General features: G+C 38.5%; 1 protein-coding gene across 3 annotated transcripts in view; it reads left to right on the top strand.

The window, feature by feature from the left end:
- The window catches only part of SGTB (small glutamine rich tetratricopeptide repeat containing beta), a 45040-nt gene extending 28216 nt beyond the window's left edge, over positions 1-16824 (top strand). The window contains exons 6-11 of one of the 3 annotated variants that reach the window (XM_030322130.1): positions 7440-7544; positions 11695-11821; positions 11938-12000; positions 14954-14991; positions 15216-15299; positions 16696-16824. In XM_030322130.1, the coding sequence (XP_030177990.1) occupies positions 7440-7544; positions 11695-11821; positions 11938-12000; positions 14954-14991; positions 15216-15299; positions 16696-16807 (529 nt within the window). In that variant the 3' untranslated portion in view covers positions 16808-16824. Of the gene's footprint in view, positions 1-7439; positions 7545-11694; positions 11834-11937; positions 12001-12968; positions 13098-14953; positions 14992-15215; positions 15300-16695 lie in introns of those variants that run through there. The other 2 variants (XM_030322123.1, XM_030322139.1) reach the window with 2 other exon arrangements.
- The last annotated feature ends 1084 nt before the right edge of the window (positions 16825-17908 follow it).

The following is a 17908-nucleotide window of genomic DNA, read 5'->3' as shown; positions in this document are numbered from 1 at the left end:
GCATATTTCTTAATCTTGAGTCTTGCTTTTCTAATATTTATCTTAAAGGCTAATGATGCTTTAGGCTCAGGTTGGGTACCAGGAAAACCTGAGTCTTCCCTTGAATACCTATTATTTATTTTTGCCTTTTTTGTATACTCCTAGAATTGACCGTGATATGTAACGTATCAGTTTATCATACGTTTTACCTTATAGTTATATACATACTTTTTTCTTCAGGTGAAGGGCAGAGATTGGATCTTTTTTTTTTTTTTTTTTGTATCCCCTATAGTACCTAGCATTGTGCCTCACAGGAGTTCAGCCAATTTTTTTTTTTGGTTGCATGGAGGACTATACATAGAGGACTGTACACTTGTATACAGAAAACAAGAAATGATTGAGTATAGGTCTAAAACATTTCCAAGTACTTTATAATATGAAATGATATTTTACATTAAACAAGCCAGTTTTCTGGGTCTTCTGTCCCTAAACAGTATTCTTTATTTCTTTTGTACAACCTCATTGCTGATTTGACCCATATTTGTCTCATGCTTCTGGGATGGAGGGATGGTTGAATGACTGAGGCAATAAATGGAATTAAAGATGTACAGGAGAGAGACCAGGCGTGATGGAGAAAATTTGTCCAGAAGACCTCTCAGGTGATGGGGAATTTGAGTTGGAGCTAGATTTGATGGACGTAAAGAAATTAGAGGACAGGGAAAGGGTCTTAGGTTGGAGAGCATAATTTAAAAGGCACAATTAGGAATCATCAGGGCATGGTACCAAGGAATGCTAGAGACAGCATGAGCTCCGAGAAAGCTTGAAACGGAGACCACGTTGTTTGTCACTCTGTTTTCTTCCACCTCCATAAGCAGCATGTAGTCATTAGGCTCCCTGGGAGTTGGACTTGGTTTGTTGAACTTGGAATTGAATCTCAGGTCAGCCACTTAGTAGCTCTGTGATCTTGGGCAGCCACTTAAGCTTTTTGAGCTTCAGTTTCCTCACTTGTAAAATAGAGGTGATACTAACCACATCATAGGGTAGCTGAAGAGTAATAATGTATGTAAAGGAACTAGGATAGCTCTAGGCTTTCAGTATTTGTTTCTTTCAAAAACAGTGTCATTCCTAGCTGTAGAAAGAGGTTTTTGCTATAACTTATTTATGCATGACGTATGGTATGGGAGATGTAAGGCATCTGTGATTTATTTTTCTGCCTTATTTTCTCTAAAAATAGAACACAGATTGTATTCATGGTCTTTCTCTAACAAGGTAAAGAAAGCGAGGGTGTCTCCAAACATGGTGACTCTGACTGTATTCTTCTGTTGGAATTTCATTAGTTATGCCCTGATAACCAGACAGCTGGGGCAGTGAGAGCCGGCCACACTGATATTCAGTTCAGACATTGGCATGTTTGGCTTTATCTCACAGAAGATTGGAGTGGAATGCAGCCTGACTTCTCTTCCCTTTCCTGGCCTCAGAGGTTCAGGTGCCTGCATCCTCTTTTGAAAGATGCTAGCTTGCAGTTTGTGTTCTAAAGCAAAAGCTGTCAAGATTGAAAGAGGTGTCAGGTCACCCTCTTAATGTTCTGCCCACTCTTCTTTCTCGGTGTGATTCTCCTTGCTTTATTCCTTGTCTTGTTATCAGCATCTGAAGCCAGAGATCAGGGTGTCTTCTCCTCAGTTTCCCTTTTCCATATACCTCCCAGTAGCCCATTTGTTCCCTCCTCCATTTCCATCACTATTCCCTTAGGTTCTTAAATCTGTTAAATTAGTGCTGTAGTAGCTTCATTTGGCTTCACGTTTCTACTTGCCCTCCGCAATCCATTCGTCTGCCAAAAGAGTCTTTCTAAAATGTGAAATTAATCATGTAATTCTTGCTTTTGCTGACTTCTTACGAGTAACATGTTGCAACATCTCTCTGTGGTTTTATGTGCTCTGCCTAGAATGTTTCCTAGGAAAGACTTTAAAACATTTTTTTACATTTATTTTTTATTCATTTTTTTAAAAGTAGCCTCCATGTCCAATGTGGAGCTTGAACTCAGAACCCTGAGATCAACAGTCAGATGTTCTACCGATGAAACCACCTGAGCACCCCTGGAAAGACTTTTTAAATTTCTTCTCTTCCCAGCCTCCTGTCCATGCCCTTCTGCCCTTCCCCAACCATGTCCTATGGAGTGGTGCTAATCAGTAATGTAGCTCCTAGCCACATGTGGCTGCTCAGATGTAGGTTCAACTTAACAAAATAAAAAATTCAGTTCCTCACTTGCACTACCATATTTCAAGTGCTCTTTAGTTACATGTGGGAAGGGACTACTGTATAGGATAGCACCGATGAAGAACTTCTTTATCACAGAAAGTTCTATTAGACACCTCTGCAGAAGGTTAACCAGACTTTTCTCATGTTGCCTCTTCCTCTGATACTTTGTCGATACCTCCTTTGATTCCATTGCTGAAATTATCATACTATTTACTTATTTATTTACATGTCTTATTCCCTATTAAGGCAGTGAAAGATTGGAGGGCAGAATTATATCCTCTTCATCACTGTGTATTTGGTTTGGAGTTCAGGGTTTAGCATATTATAGTTTTCAATGAAAGTTTGAGTTGAATTGATAAAGTGAATTTTAGAAGGGAGAATTGCCTTTACTTGAAGACTGCTGATCATGAAGCAGTCATATGTCAGCATGTTTTAAATTTTTTTTTTTCAACGTTTATTTATTTTTGGGACAGAGAGAGACAGAGCATGAATGGGGGAGGGCCAGAGAGAGAGGGAGACACAGAATCGGAAACAGGCTCCAGGCTCTGAGCCATCAGCCCAGAGCCCGACGCGGGGCTCGAACTCACGGACCGCGAGATCGTGACCTGGCTGAAGTCGGACGCTTAACCGACTGCACCACCCAGGCGCCCCTGTCAGCATGTTTTAATATATATAATCATAAATTATATATTATCTATAATTTCATAAGTTTATTATGGAATGTATGTGTATTTAGGAAAATAAATTTAAAGCTATTTAAAACCTATTTCAACTTATTGAAAGAGTAATACATGAACATCCATATATACTTACCTTAGAATCAGAAATAGCTAACATTTGCCATGTTTTTTTTTTTTGTCTCTCTTTCTGTCTTTTTATGAGTGTGTGTGTGTGTGTGTGTGTGTGTGTACCTGTGTATAAAATTTTCTTGGTGGTCCCAAATACTTCAATTATATCTCTTAAGAATAAGGATATACTCTTCATAACTATCATTCCCATCACATGCAAGAAAATGGCATTAATATTGAAATTTCTCCATTTGTCCCCAAAATACCTTCTGTAGCTATGTCTTTTCATCCAGAATCCAATCACTGTTTGTGTATTGCATTTTCCTATGTTACTTTCATCTGCTTTAATCTAGAAAATATTACTGTATTTATTTATTTATTTATTTATTTATTTATTTATTTATTTATTTTTAATGACAGACATATTTAAAGAGTTCAGGCGAGTGATTTTATAGAATGTGCCATATTCTTGATTTGTGTGACTGCTTCCTCATGATTAATTTGAGGTTAAAGTTTGGTGTGAAGCCTACAAAAATAATAACATAAATAAAAGTATACCATTTATTGCACTATGGTAGGAGGCACATAATTTCAAGCTATCCATTAATGGTGATTGTAAGTTTGATATCTTAGGGTGGTAACCACCATATCTCTCTTATTATTCCTTTTCTAATTAAAAATTATCTGTAGGGTCAGATCATGTGAATATCCATTCCCCAATAATCTTTTACTCAATGTTTTACCATCCATTCGTGATATTTCCTTGACTTAGTAAAATGCTGATTGCTACAAAATGATGATTTTCTGATTTTATCATTTCATTTACATATATTTCCTCACGTATTTCTGTAGAGAAGAGCTTCTTTCCATTCCCTCATTTTTTCTTTCCTCCTCCTTCTCCCTCCCCCAACTTTTTTGAGTATCATTATGGACTCATGAATTTTTAAAACCCTATTTAATATGTTATAATAAATGACCATAATCATTATTTTTGGCACTTCTATTATTCCATATTTAGCTGGTGGGAGCCCCTTTAAACTTGCTATGTGTCCTTCTATATAACTTTGTTTTTGGATACTTTCTTACTTTCTGAGACATCAAGGTATTCCACATTGCCTTGTGTTTTCTCTGCCCTGGACCTGAGCCCAGCTATTTCTACAGGTAGCTCCTGTTCTTATTAGTGGAGAATAGAATTCAGAAACCAGGATCTGGTTGCAAGACATGATCATTGCTACTATAGAAGTGTTAGTGCTTCTTCAGTAAACAGATCTAGGAATTAGAATTTTTAAAAAGGCATTGGTTTATACGGATATCTTCACAGAAATCTCTCTTACTATTCCCCTTTTATATGGATTTCTGTTCTTCCAGAATGAAAAACGCTGCTTTCTAATACCACCAGTATATTTACTCATTAGCTCTACCCTTCAATATTCTTCAGTTGATAGTCTGATATCAATATTCTACCACTAGGAAGCCTACTAAGTAAACTTCAGTTTCTTTGCAAAATTTTTTCTCCTTAGAATCCACCTCATTAAAAATATATACTCAGAATACTGTACTTGAAATTCACTTGAACTCTTGTTGATACACAGCATCATTTGTTTCTGTTTTACTCCATTTGAAGGTTTTCTTTTTCACCCTTTTTGAAGTCTCATTCCCATTTTTATTCTAACTACCCCATGCCACCCATCCTCTGTGAGAGTGAAACTTTTCTTACAAGTTTGATTTCTGAGCCATATTAATGTTTTCCATAAAATTAAACTAACAGGATTCATCAGTAATAATGACTCTCTTTATCCTTAATAATACTTTTTGTTTCATTTCTGATATTAGGGTTTCTACATCAGCTTTTTTTTTGCTTGGTTTTCAGTTGGCCCAATTGCCTTTTTCTGTCCCTTTAATATGTATGTGATTATGTTTTAGGTGATATGTATACAGTTTGAGAAACTGATTTTTATCTAGTTTAGTTTGTAATTGCCTTTAAGTTTGAGTTGTTTTTTTTTTTTTAATTTTTTAACGTCTTATTTATTTTTGAGACAGGGAGAGACAGAGCATGAACAGGGGAGGGTCAGAGAGAGGGAGACACAGAATCTGAAACAGGCTCCAGGCTCTGAGCTGTCAGCACAGAGCCCGACGCGGGGCTTGAACTCATGGACCGCGAGATCATGACCTGAGCCGAAGTCCGCCGCTTAACCGATTGAGCCACCCAGGCGCCCCAAGTTTGAGTTGTTCTTATGCTATGATATGTTCTGGCTTCTCTCTCCCCTTCTTTTTTTTCTTTTTTGCCTTTTATTGTAATGATTTATTTTTACTTCATTTTTTCTAATTGTTTGGAAGTGATATATTCTATATCTCTTATTTTAATGGTCATTTAAAAAAATATTTATTTTTGAGAGAATGCAAGCGGGGGAGGGGCAGAGAGAAGGAGCCAGAGGATTCAAAGCAGACTTCATGCTGACAGGAGTGAGCCTGATGTGGGGCTTGACCTCACAAACCATGAGATTGTGACCTGAGCTTAAGTTGGATGCTCAACTGACTGAGCCACCCAGGTGCCCCTTAATGGTCATTTTTAGTGGCCATCTTTGTCATGCTTGTTAGTGTGTGTTGAATGTTGAGTCGCTAAACCCATACCTCTTTTTCATATGAACTACCAAATCAGGTTTGTTGAATTCTATACTTTCACACTTAAATTTTTTTTTCACTAAAAGAAAGGAGGCTATATGTTTATTTTTTTTTTAAGTTTATAACCTAATTTGAAAAGAAAGGGTCTCAGTCATGCTATATGAAGAAAAATTGACAGAAAATTGGACTCACCACCACATTTCCTTTATAGCCTGCCAGCCACCAGTCACTCACACCACAGGAACCTAAGCACTGTTGAGGCCAGGAATGTTATTTTTAGTTATTTATTTGTTTGTTTACTTAAAATTTTTTTTAATGTTCATTTGTTTTTGAGAGAGAGACAGAGTGTGAGCTGGGGAGGGACAGAGAGAGAGGGAGACACAGAATCTGAAGCAGGTTCCAGGCTCTGAGCTGTCAGCACAGAGCCCGATATCGGCCTTGAACCCAGGAACTGTGAGATCATGACCTGAGCCAAAGTCGGACACTCAACTGACGGAGCCACCCAGGCACCCCTGTTTTTATTTATTTTTTTATTTGAGAGAGAGAAAGAGAGAATGAAAGAATCCCAAGCAGGCTCCACTCTCAGCACAGAGCCTGATTGATATGGGGCTCGATCTCATGAACTGTGAGATCACGATCTAAGCTGAAACCAAGAGTCGGTTCTTAACCAACTGAGCCACCCAGGCGCCCCCAGAATTGTTATTTTGATTAGTGCTGTATCCATTAGGCCTCGAAAAGTGTCTGTGCATTAGCTAGACCTTGATAGATATATGAGTTGAATGAATAAATAAGAACTATTTATTCTGGAATAAATAGAAGAATGAATGGGGCAGTAGTGGGATGGAGGGCAGGAGACGTTATGGAATGTTTTAGTTTGAAGGGCTCGCATGTAGAACAGTCATTCTGCTTATTTAGTCATTCTGCTTATGGCCTTGAGGGTTGAAGTGGGCACTATAACAGGGAAACAGAGGGCTGTCTACTCTCAAGATTGTGTGCAGGAAGAGGAAGTAGCTTGATTATACTGTCAGGCCCCAGTTATTACAGGAGAGATTTGTTAGAGGTAAGCTAGAAGGGATTCAATAGTGCTTAATTGCTCCGAGATTCTGTGCTCAGTGGATGGAATGCATTGCCATTCTTTGTTTGCAGCCAGATTCTGGCACACGGGTAAGTTAGATTTTCATCTTAGACTTGCCAGATGATGATCTTAACCCTACTAGTAAAGTGATCATTTAACAGCATACCCCTGGGTAGCCATTTGCCACTGTCTCTCACTCTGCATTCTCCTCTAGTAATTCCTGGTGTTTTCAGTTTTCTGTTTGGGCAAATTCGAAAGGCAATAAGTAGGTAGATCAGTTGTATGACTCACTTATTTGTCTTTTCTGTAGGAAAGCACACAGTGAAAGGTGGCCTGCATATTTTCTCTGAATTATTTTTTAATTTTTTTAATGTTTATTTTTGAGAGAGAGACAGAGAGGCAGAGAGATGGAGACACAGAATCCTAAGCCGGCTTCAGGCTCTGAGCTGTTAGCACAGAGCCCAATATGGGGCTTGAACTCACAAACCACAAGATCATGACCTGAGCTGAAGTCAGACGCTTAACCAACTAAGCCACCCAGGAGCCCCTGAATTTTGTTTTTGAGTTATCTTTTTGATTGTAGAATTATCTTTGTTTGATTTAGATATTTACTGGAAGTTATATGCAAAGTGGGACAAGGAAAATATAGTTTTATTAGTACTAATCTCAATTAGTGCCTTGAGGCTGCTTGTAATAAATATCTCTTCTCTTTCTCTTAGGGCTGCTGCTCAGAGTAAATTAGGTCACTACACAGATGCAATAAAGGATTGTGAGAAGGCAATAGCAATCGATTCAAAGTACAGCAAGGCCTATGGGAGAATGGGGTAAGTTCTGGCAAAATGTTCAAAGTAGTACCAAGGAGTATCAAATATGCTGTTCTTAATGGCTTGGTTTTCAATTTCCTGCTTAAATATTGCATTCTCTATTAGGAGGATAAATATAACATTGAGAGAGGAAATGACTGCAATTTCTATGACTTGGGATAGAGATGATCAGTTGTATGATGAATGGTTGGTTATTGGAGAAAATAATACAACCTTACTCAGTAGACTCACTTCCTGTTCAAGGCCACAAATCTCAAATGAGCACTCAATATCTTGGCAGACAATGCTACTATACTTGCTTCTAAATTCACCTTACTACGCTGAGTGGCTGCTTCTCACTTCTTCTCTCTTCAAATTTCTACCATACCCTCTATGGCAGCTCTCAGCTGATGGTATTGCCTTGCACTTAACTAAGAAAATAGATCCATGTAGGAGAAAAATAACTCTTCCTACTTCTGAATCAACCAATCTACTTGCATTTATATCCTCACAGACTGCCTTTTATTCCTTTTCAAATGGGAGGGTTCTTATCTAAGACTTCATTCATGCCTTAGGTCTCATCCTTTTGTACCTTCTTCAGGACTTTACCCTTGGAGTCCTCTCCTTTATCTTCTGCAACACAAGGTTGTCTCTAACAGCGGCAGTGACTGCGCGTGGAAAGGTCCTAGAAAATCACCCACTGGAACCAAGATTTTACTCCGCGAGGCCATTTCCCAGCTCCTCTTTTTCTGCATTGTCCCTATGGCTGGCTGGGTTTGCTCTCTCATCTCCCTCAGGTCTCATTTGCTCTCCACTCACTCCATTAAGGCCTTTGTCTCTATCACTGTGCTGACAGCCCTGTTCAAGGTCACCAGTGGTCTATATTTTGCCAAGGCCAGTGTTCGTGTCTGTATCCTTACCCTGCTCCATGTTTTAGTATTTGGCACAAGTAACTTTTTTTGTAAGATTATTGATTTAAGTAATCTCTCTACCCAGTATGGGGGCTTTGAACTCACGAGCCCAAGATCAAGAGTCGCATGCTTTTCTGACTGAACCAGCCAGGTGCCCCAGCATGATTAACTCATTCTTGAAATACTTCATTCTCTCTGCTTCTGTGTCATCATACTTCCTAGTTTTCCTTCTCCTTCACTGGATGCTCTTTCCTCGTCTCTCTTACTGTTTCTTCCTTCTCTACTGCCTCTAGATAATGGCATACTTCAGGGCTTTCTCTCCTGCTGCTGTCGTTTGTCTGTTCTCTCTTCTGATTCTGTCCTGTCCCATGCTTTTAAATTCCATTTTAAGTCTGTACTCATTATTCATGGAGTCTGTATTCATGAATTTGCCTACATGCTGCAATTTGTTTGCAACCCCCAAATCAATACTCACTGTGCTTTGGTGGTCATTCACAGAAGGGTGAAAAATTTGAGTCACTTGTCTATCATGCCAGTTCTCCGCAGAAGTCTGATAAAGCTCTACCTTTTTGTTTTAGCTCTTAGGCTGTAAACAAGTGTCCTTTTCACAGGTTTTTTAGTGCTGTATTTTTTTTTTTTTTTTGCTTTTTTATGCCTTTTGTGGTTGATTTCCTGTTTACACTGGCCCCCAAATGTAGGCTGAAGTGTTGTCTAGTGTTCCTAAGCACAAGAAGGCTAGAATGCACCTTATGAAGAAAATACATGTGTTAGATAATTCTTTTTTTTTTTTTTAATTTTTTTTTTCAACCTTTATTTATTTTTGGGACAGAGAGAGACAGAGCATGAACAGGGGAGGGGCAGAGAGAGAGGGAGACACAGAATTGGAAACAGGCTCCAGGCTCCGAGCCATCAGCCCAGAGCCCGACGCGGGGCTCGAACTCACGGACCGCAAGATCGTGACCTGGCTGAAGTCGGACGCTTAACCGACTGCGCCACCCAGGCGCCCCAAATAATTCTTGATCAGAAATGAGTTAGTGCTGTTGGCTGTTAGTTCATTGCTAATGAATCAGTAATATATATTAAATAAGGTTTCTTTAAACAGAAACACTTGTAAAATAAGATTATATTTTGACCTATTGATGAAAATGTTGTAACCAAAAGCTCACAGGATCCCAACCCTGTATTTCCTCTAGGAGGAGTTGTTCATTATTTACTAATTTTGTGTTTGTGGTGACTTTATAGAATTTAACTACTGTTATTAATGAGACTCAGCTTTGTTTGATGGAGCTCTTAAGTTATATGCCTGAATTCCATACTCATATATTCAATTACTTTTCATCTCCACCTAGATATTAATAGGCATTTAAAGCTTAACATGTCCCCAAAAGAACTTTTGTTCCCTTCTTAAATCTTCCCCATCTCAGTAAATGGTGTCATCATTCACCTATACCCAGTGCTCAGGTCAAAAGCCTAGGAGTCTCCTTCATTCTTATTACACCTGACACAACTAATTCTATCAGCAAGTCCTGTCAATTCTGGTTTCCATATTCAGTACTATGTATCTTCAATGCTGTCTTGTTTATAGCCCTAGTCAAATTATCATCTCGTAAATAGGCTATTGCAGTAGATTCATAACTGGTCCCCTAGCTACCCTTCCACCCCCACCCATGTCAGTCTTCTGCAGAGAAGCCAGAGTGAACATTTTAAAACATAGATCAGATCTGTGATTCCATTGCAACCAGAATACAATCCAGACTCCAAACCATAGTCATATATGATCTGGCACCTAATTATTCCCTGATGTCATCTCTTTCCACACTTTATTTTCTGTGCTTCCTCCTCATCAGCTTTTGTCCCATCCCTTAAGCCTTCTCAGGGCCATTGTGTTTGCTGTGTCTTCTCTTTAGATGTCCCTCCTCTGATTTTCATGTGGCTGCCTTCTTCTCATCACTCAGGTCTTTTTAGTGTGCCTGTCTTTGAGGAGCTCCCCTATTCATTCTCCTTAATATTACTATTTTTTTTTGTTTGTTTATTGCTTATTTTCCTAGGGAGGATGAAATTTTCTTAAACTCAAGGACTTTTCCTTTCTCATTGTGAACTATAAAGTAGTCTCTGGTATGCAGTAGGATTTCAATAAATACTTATTGACTGTTGATTAGTTGAGGACTCTGATGACGTATCTTTCATGGTTGACAAGTAGAAAACAAATTAGGTTCTGAGAACTTTTCTTTGGTTAGGCCCTGTATTCTGTCTAGATCATAAGTCTGGGAGGCAAGTCGTCCAAGAAAGAATTGGGGTAATTTATTAAAAATGAACATAGAACAAATAAAAAACCTCAGTACTGTCTCTCCATATACACCATTATTATGTAGTTCTGAAGTAATTGATAAATTCTACTAACTAGGTAGCGAAAATATAAAAATTTAGTAACTAACTCTTTGATCTATGCCTGGGATATGAGTTGAGTTGTAAAGGGTGCTAATTTTATTTACTTGACAATAAACATGTCTTGTTCAGGAGAAGCTTGCTGATACCTCATAGCCCATTTTTATTTTTTATTTTTATTTCTATTTATTTTTTTAATTAAAAAAATTGTTTTAATGTTTATTTATTTTTGAGAGAGCATGAGTAGGGAAGGGGCAGAGAGAGAGAGGAAGACACAGAATCTGAAGCAGGCTCCAGGCTCTGAGCTGTCCGCACAGAGCCCGATGTGGGCTCAAACTCAGGAACTGCGAGATCACGACCTGAGCCGAAGTTGAACGTTTAACCGACTGAGCCACCCAGGCGCCCCTATTTTTACCTTTTTAATGGTAAATTGATATTTATTGTGGCTCAGTGTCCCTGTTAGGAAGAAGGAAGAAAGTGGGACATTAGGAAGCACAAATCTAGTTCAGAGTTCTTGAAATGGTTTTAGCTTCATGGAGTTAAAATGGCCACAGGATTGTTAGCTCTCATCTTTGTGGAGCTTTATCATTCATAAGGCAAATTACTTCACATATTAGGCTTAAAATTGGAAGGGTAGGTAAGATTCATTTCTAAGCATTAAATTCATGATTCATAGGACAGCCACGTTTGTCAGCAAGCAGAATAGATAAAGTCCAGACTTACGAATCTTGGAATTAGAAGGAATTTTAGTTATACTTCTGTGAATCATAGTACAGTGAATAAATTAAATGTGTAGTCTGGATTCACATTGAATACTGAGACAGATGTTTCTTTGTGATGTTCTTTAATCATATCTTATATTTTATTCTTTTCAGACTGGCCCTCACTGCCATAAATAAATTTGAAGAAGCAGTTACAAGTTATCAAAAGGCATTAGATCTTGACCCTGAAAATGATTCTTACAAGTCAAATCTGAAAATAGCAGAACAGAAGTTAAGAGAGGTATCTAGTCCTGTAAGTTATTAATGCCAAATGAGGGAAATATTTTCTCTCATTCACAATTTATTAGAATCAAATTTTAGTGGTTAGAATAATTCTCAGATATAATTGTTTTACAGACAGGAACTGGATTGAGCTTTGACATGGCTAGCTTAATAAATAATCCAGCCTTCATTAGTATGGTGAGTATATTTCCTTTTCTGCTCTGCTGGCTGTTTTCCATAGAGTTATATGGTTCCCAAACTTGAAGAAACAAATAGGGGAGCTTTTGTAGAGGTGGTGGGGGTAAAATGGATGGACTTTAGGAAGCCCATGGATTCCCTGAAATTGTATATAAAAATTTGTATACATGTATGTATATGCATTTTTCTAGAGAGAACTGTTTTTTTTTCATCTGATTGGTGAAGGGGTCTGCAAATCTACAAAAGATTAAAAACAACTCTTTTACGTGAAAGTGGCCTTAGGAAGATCCCTAATAATGGAGGTCTGATCTAAGGAGTTTGGCTGTGGTGGTTCCCTAAGCTCTCCTCTCAACATGGTCTGCTTCCTTCCTTTCATAAGAGTTTATTTGAACTTTTAGTATAATTCTCCTTTGTATGTACTTCATCCTACAAAACAACAAAATCACTCATGGATCTTTTTGAAAACATATATGTTCTGGTCCAAAATGTGGAAACTCTGATTTCATGGGTCAGGGATATTACCTGGGTAATCTGTAATATTTCTGGCTGAGAATCATTCATTCCACCACATGCCATGCCCTTGGAAGGGCGCGGTACTACTTGTATTCGCCTTTGGTTCCTTCAAAAAATGTTGTCATGCATCACAAAAATCTTCATTTGAATTGAAAGGCATGGAGGGCTCATTCCCAGTGAGTTAAAGAAGTCTTTTGAACATTTAGTAGGTTTGTAGCAATTGGTAGTTGAAATCTTTGTAGACAGTAGTTAATTACGACTTGCAAATAATTCAGGAACTCTCTTCAAGTCTCAGGATTGAGCCCATCAAATTTAAGTTGGTCTTCCGGTTTACATGTCAACAATTATATGTCCCTTTGTAGGTTTTGTGACATTTTTAAGCATTGTTACTCATTTGTGGGTGTCGGGCTATGCTCTTGTAGCAGGATGTGAAAATGGATTTCTTATACTTTCAGATTTGGTTTAGCCCTCGAGACGCTGTGCACCAAAGTGAAGTGCTGCAAAAGGTGCGGGTAAAAAACATACTGTGTGACTTGTATAAAGAGTCAGGTTGATAGAGAGTCAGGCTTTTTGGAGAAAGCTATTGAAGTTACAAAGCCCTTTTTCATGTATGAGGGAAGTAAAGGGCTGCCTTCCTCTCTAGCCCACAGAGAAAAGGCTTTTCTGGCCTTCTTAGAGAGCTTTCTAAATGGCCCTCAGTTTGGAAGACAGTAGACTGGAGTCTGACATGCCAGCTAAAGAAGGCTGTATGGTTTAGGAAGTAACTGTACTGAAGCCAGTGGAGGGGAGATGTGTTTCCTGTGGACCAAGGTGAGCACATGTGCTCATAAGATAGTCCTGTGTGAATCTGCCCAGAAAGGTTTCCAATACAGAGCCTCAGGACTAGAGGGCTGTGAAGAACCTGGGACTACAGTGTTCTTCATACTGTCCTTCCAGAAAGTTAATTACCTTTTTCAGAGAATGGACGAGAAATGCCCAGGTTGGTGGGGGTGGGGGAAGTTTCTGCAGGACCTCAAAAGTGCCGCTATAGAGAACCAGAGTAGTTTTAAACAACTTGCACACCCACTGAGCACAGGTGCAGAACCACTGAGCTAGTACCAGTCATCAAAGAATTTGCCTGCACCTGTGACTCTCTTCCTTCCCACAGAGCCAGGACTCTTGCCTAACAAGCTGGGAGAAGAGGCATAGAGGCACTGTGGTGAAAAAAGAGCAGGCAACTGGCCCACCTCTAGTAGGCCCACGTTTGGGAGGTGAAACGTTTTGCCTGTAAATGAATTTTATGTATTTGGTTATTACAGTGAGCAAGAAGTGAATTCCGGAGGTTGTTTTCTACCTTAGAGTGACTAGAGGACTGCATACTTCAAAGTGGCCAGAAAAGCTCTAGCATCTCCTCTGTATCTCTTCTACGTCCCAGAAACTAGAAGAGGGTGAACTGCTTTTGCAGAATCAGATAAAAAGTTCTGCGAAAGGAGCACCTGGGTGTCTCGTTCAGTTAAGCATTCGACTCTTGATTTCAGCTCAGGTCATGATCTCACGGTTTTTGAGTTAGAACCCCACATCAGGCTTTGTGCTAACAGCACAAAGCCTGCTTGGGATTCTCTCTCTCGGTCTCTCTGTGCCCTTCTCCCACTCATGCTCTTTCTTGCTCTCTATCAAAATAAACTAAAAAAAAAAAAAAAAAAAGTTTGTGAAATGAAATGCTTTATATTTATAGCTTATAAATCCTGGTTTTCCTGCGTAATGTCCATAGCACTCATGCGTTGGTACCAGAAGCACCAATCCTGAAACTTGAGGAGAGTTATTGAATTGTTGGCAAGTCAAACAGTTCTCTTTATGGTAATGAGAGCACGTGATGGCTTCTCCCAACACCTTGTTTAGGGTCAGTGAATGAAAAATTACTGTCTACAAAGATTTAGACTCCATTTAAATTTTACATGAACATTGTTGATGGAACAAATTTGAGGCAAAAAAAAAATTGTTATGCTTTCAAAACGAAAAGTTATACAAGTGAATGCATGCATGAATAGAATTCTCCTCCTACTGTAAGCACAGGAACGATTAATACTGCTGAGCCCCATGGAGCAAGGTCACATCTCCTAGAGTCCTCTTTTGAAGGAGACCCTCAAGGGTAGAAGATTCTTTAGCCATACTTTTAAAGTTTTTATTTTTCCTGTTGGCTTTATTGATCTGGTCAGTAGTAGGAAGTAAACTGCTTAGTTTATTATAGTGTGTGTAACCTCTTTATCCTTGCAATATACTTTCACTGCCATTTTTTCTAGTACTTCTCTATTTTTTACATTCCCACTTCGTTGAGTATGCTAAAACTCTAGAAAATGTTACTATATACTGGTTTTGCTTTCATTCTTTTTTTTCCAAGTCTTTGTTAAAGACCCATAAATATTAACTGCCTTTAATGGGAAATGCCGCTTTTCAATTCCAGGCAGCAAGTTTAATGCAGAATCCTCAAGTTCAGCAGCTGTAAGTATATTTTCCCTTTCCACCTACCTGCCAGGTTCCTAATTTGAGCACATCACCACCAAAATGATAAGTGATAAATGATAGATAAATGCCAATTAGAACTGATAGCCATGCATATTTGACCTGACTTCCTACACAGTGCGGGTATATTTAGCTGATTTCTCCTTAGTCTGCTTGTTAAGAATATATACCAATCCTAGTGATCTATCTTTTGCCTATTCTAGAATGTCAGGAATGATGACAAATGCCATTGGGGGCCCTGCTGCTGGAGTTGGAGGCCTAACTGACCTGTCTAGCCTCATTCAAGCGTAAGTGTTACTTAAATACAAATAGTAAAAAAGTTTATGTTTTACAGCTTGCCTCTAAAGTGAGAGGACCAGGGTTTCCTTTTTAAAATTTTCTTTCACTGTTCATATCAGTGGCCTCAGTAGTTATGCAATCTAGAGAAGTTTATAAATCGGAATTTTCAGACTGAAGGGCAGAAATCCAGAAGATCTGGATCCATGAAAAAGTTTTCTGGCAGATTTGAATAGCTACTCAAGGATGTAGATGAAATTCAAATATCTACTTAAAGAATGTATTAATTTATTAATTTAGGTGTATCTAAAAATCACATATTACATATATTAATGTTCCAACAATGTAGGAAACCATTTCATTTGAACTTTTCAGTGCATATGTCATCACTAAAGATACTTTTTGCATCTTCTCGTTACTTGAGTACACTACCTTCACTTCCAGCCAAGTTACTTTTTTTTTAGTGTTTATTTATGTATTTTGAGATAGAGCAAGCATGTGAGTGGGGGAGGGGCAGAGAGAGAGACAATCTCAAGCAGGCTCTGTCAGCACAGAGCTCAACTGAGGCTCGATCTCCCAAACCGTGAATTCATGGCCTGAGCTGAAATCAAGAGTTGGATGCTTAAGCAACCGAGCCACCCAGGTGCCCCAAGATACTCTACTCTTTGAATTGATTTTTCAGTCTGTGTGTCATGTTGTCACTGGAAATGTTATATGAAGACACAAATAGCATTTCCTTTTTTTTTTTCAATATATGATATTTATTGTCAAATTGGTTTCCATACAACACCCAGTGCTCATCCCAAAAGGTGCCCTCCTCGATACCCATCACCCACCCTCCCCTCCCACCTCCCATCAACCCTCAGAGCATTTCCTTTTTTGATCACAACCATGTTACCCCTTAGAATATTGCATTTTTACAGTGATCTTTAAGTGGCATGATTATAGTGATATGTAACACTTGTAATTGAGGGTTACACACTCAGGAATTTGTATTACATTTCTTTGCCTTTGTAAAAATCAGTTCTCTTAGGTGACATACAGGTGACCAGAATGGGTATGACACCTATCATACCTGATGACAAGAGAAATTCCTTGCCTTGTATTTGAGCACATACAATGAAAGCATGTACTTTTCAGCCCTTAGCTTATTTGTCATGTGGATTATATGCATTTCAGGGAGTCACTTTTTAGCATGGTGTTTTGTTCCTTATAAAGAACACTGTGCTGTAATAATGCTATATGGAGGCATTGGTAAACTTGAAGATACTAAAGCCATGATTCTAAAAGTTGTTTTTATAGAAAAAGTTCCCCCTGAGTAATACCCACATCCTCTGCAGTTCTTTTTGCATGGGTATTATGTGACTGGAAATTCCTAATTCATACCACTTTGCCTCTTTACTACAGGGGACAGCAGTTTGCTCAGCAGATACAGCAACAGAATCCTGAACTTATAGAGCAACTTAGAAATCACATCCGGAGCAGATCATTCAGCAGCAGTACTGAAGAACATTCCTGACTTGACCAGGGACCCTAGCCCAGAGCACAAATGATTATGGCTCTTAAATGTTTGCTGTAGATAGTGGCCAAAACAAAGACACCTAAAGAATCAATCTGTCTAGATGATAGGTTTATCATAAACAGACTTGAACATGACTCCTTTGTAAACAAATGATCATTAGCCCTGTTGAGTGCCAGTATAGTACTGAACAGGGTTCCATTTTCAAATCAAATCATCATCATCATATTTGTATATTAGACCTAATAGCAGAGTATATTTATTGAACAGTAGCGCTGTGTATTGGCAAGTTCTCTAGCTCCAAATTCCCTTAAGCAGACTTTTTTGAAAGATGGGGATGACCAAGAGGAAAGGTTTCTCATGCTGATTCAGGAGAAATATACAGCCATGGAACAGCATGTTTGGAGAGAAGAAATTTGTTGCCTAGTTTTAGCTCTGATAGTGCTATCAGTACTGAATATCTATCACAGGGGCCAGTACTGTCCTTAATGCTGCTTGCTCTGATGCGGAACAAGGAATACTAAGAGCTGGTGAGAAGCAGCATTTGGTGCAAGGGCTGTTTTGAAATGAAAAATAGATGCTGTGAATGTACAGAAGGTGAAAGTAGGATGTTCAGGTTGTTTGCATAGTTCTTAACCAATCTTGCCTGCAGTTTGATCTTGATAACGTTAGCATGGCCAATTACTCTAAGTACATAATCAAATACATTTAGAAATCCTTAATGGTACTGGTTAGGTCCATTGTATAACTATTCAATTTAACTAGCACAATTTCCCCAATGGTGACCTTACCATGGAAACTCTTAAATATATTTACATTTAAATAAGCCAGTGGTTTGATTCTCAAGTTAAGGATTTTCTAAGTGGCATTTAATTATGTGCCTATAAATACTGATTTTTTAAAACTAATTATTTGATGGCTTATAAAAAGCTTCTATCACTAACATTGCTTGTTCATATAAACCTTTGCTATAATTTGGCTTGGCATGTTGCTTTTATGCTTCATCTTAATTTGACGCAATGTAAACATAACAGGGGACTTAAAATATTTTATGGACATCAGATCATAGTAGTTAATGAAGAGATGGCATTAAGTATTAAT

This window comes from Lynx canadensis, chromosome A1 (assembly GCF_007474595.2).
Source record: "Lynx canadensis isolate LIC74 chromosome A1, mLynCan4.pri.v2, whole genome shotgun sequence".
NCBI lineage: Eukaryota > Metazoa > Chordata > Mammalia > Carnivora > Felidae > Lynx > Lynx canadensis.
The sequence above is the reverse complement of the archived record's forward strand: the minus strand, read 5'-3'. Positions and strand labels throughout refer to the sequence as shown.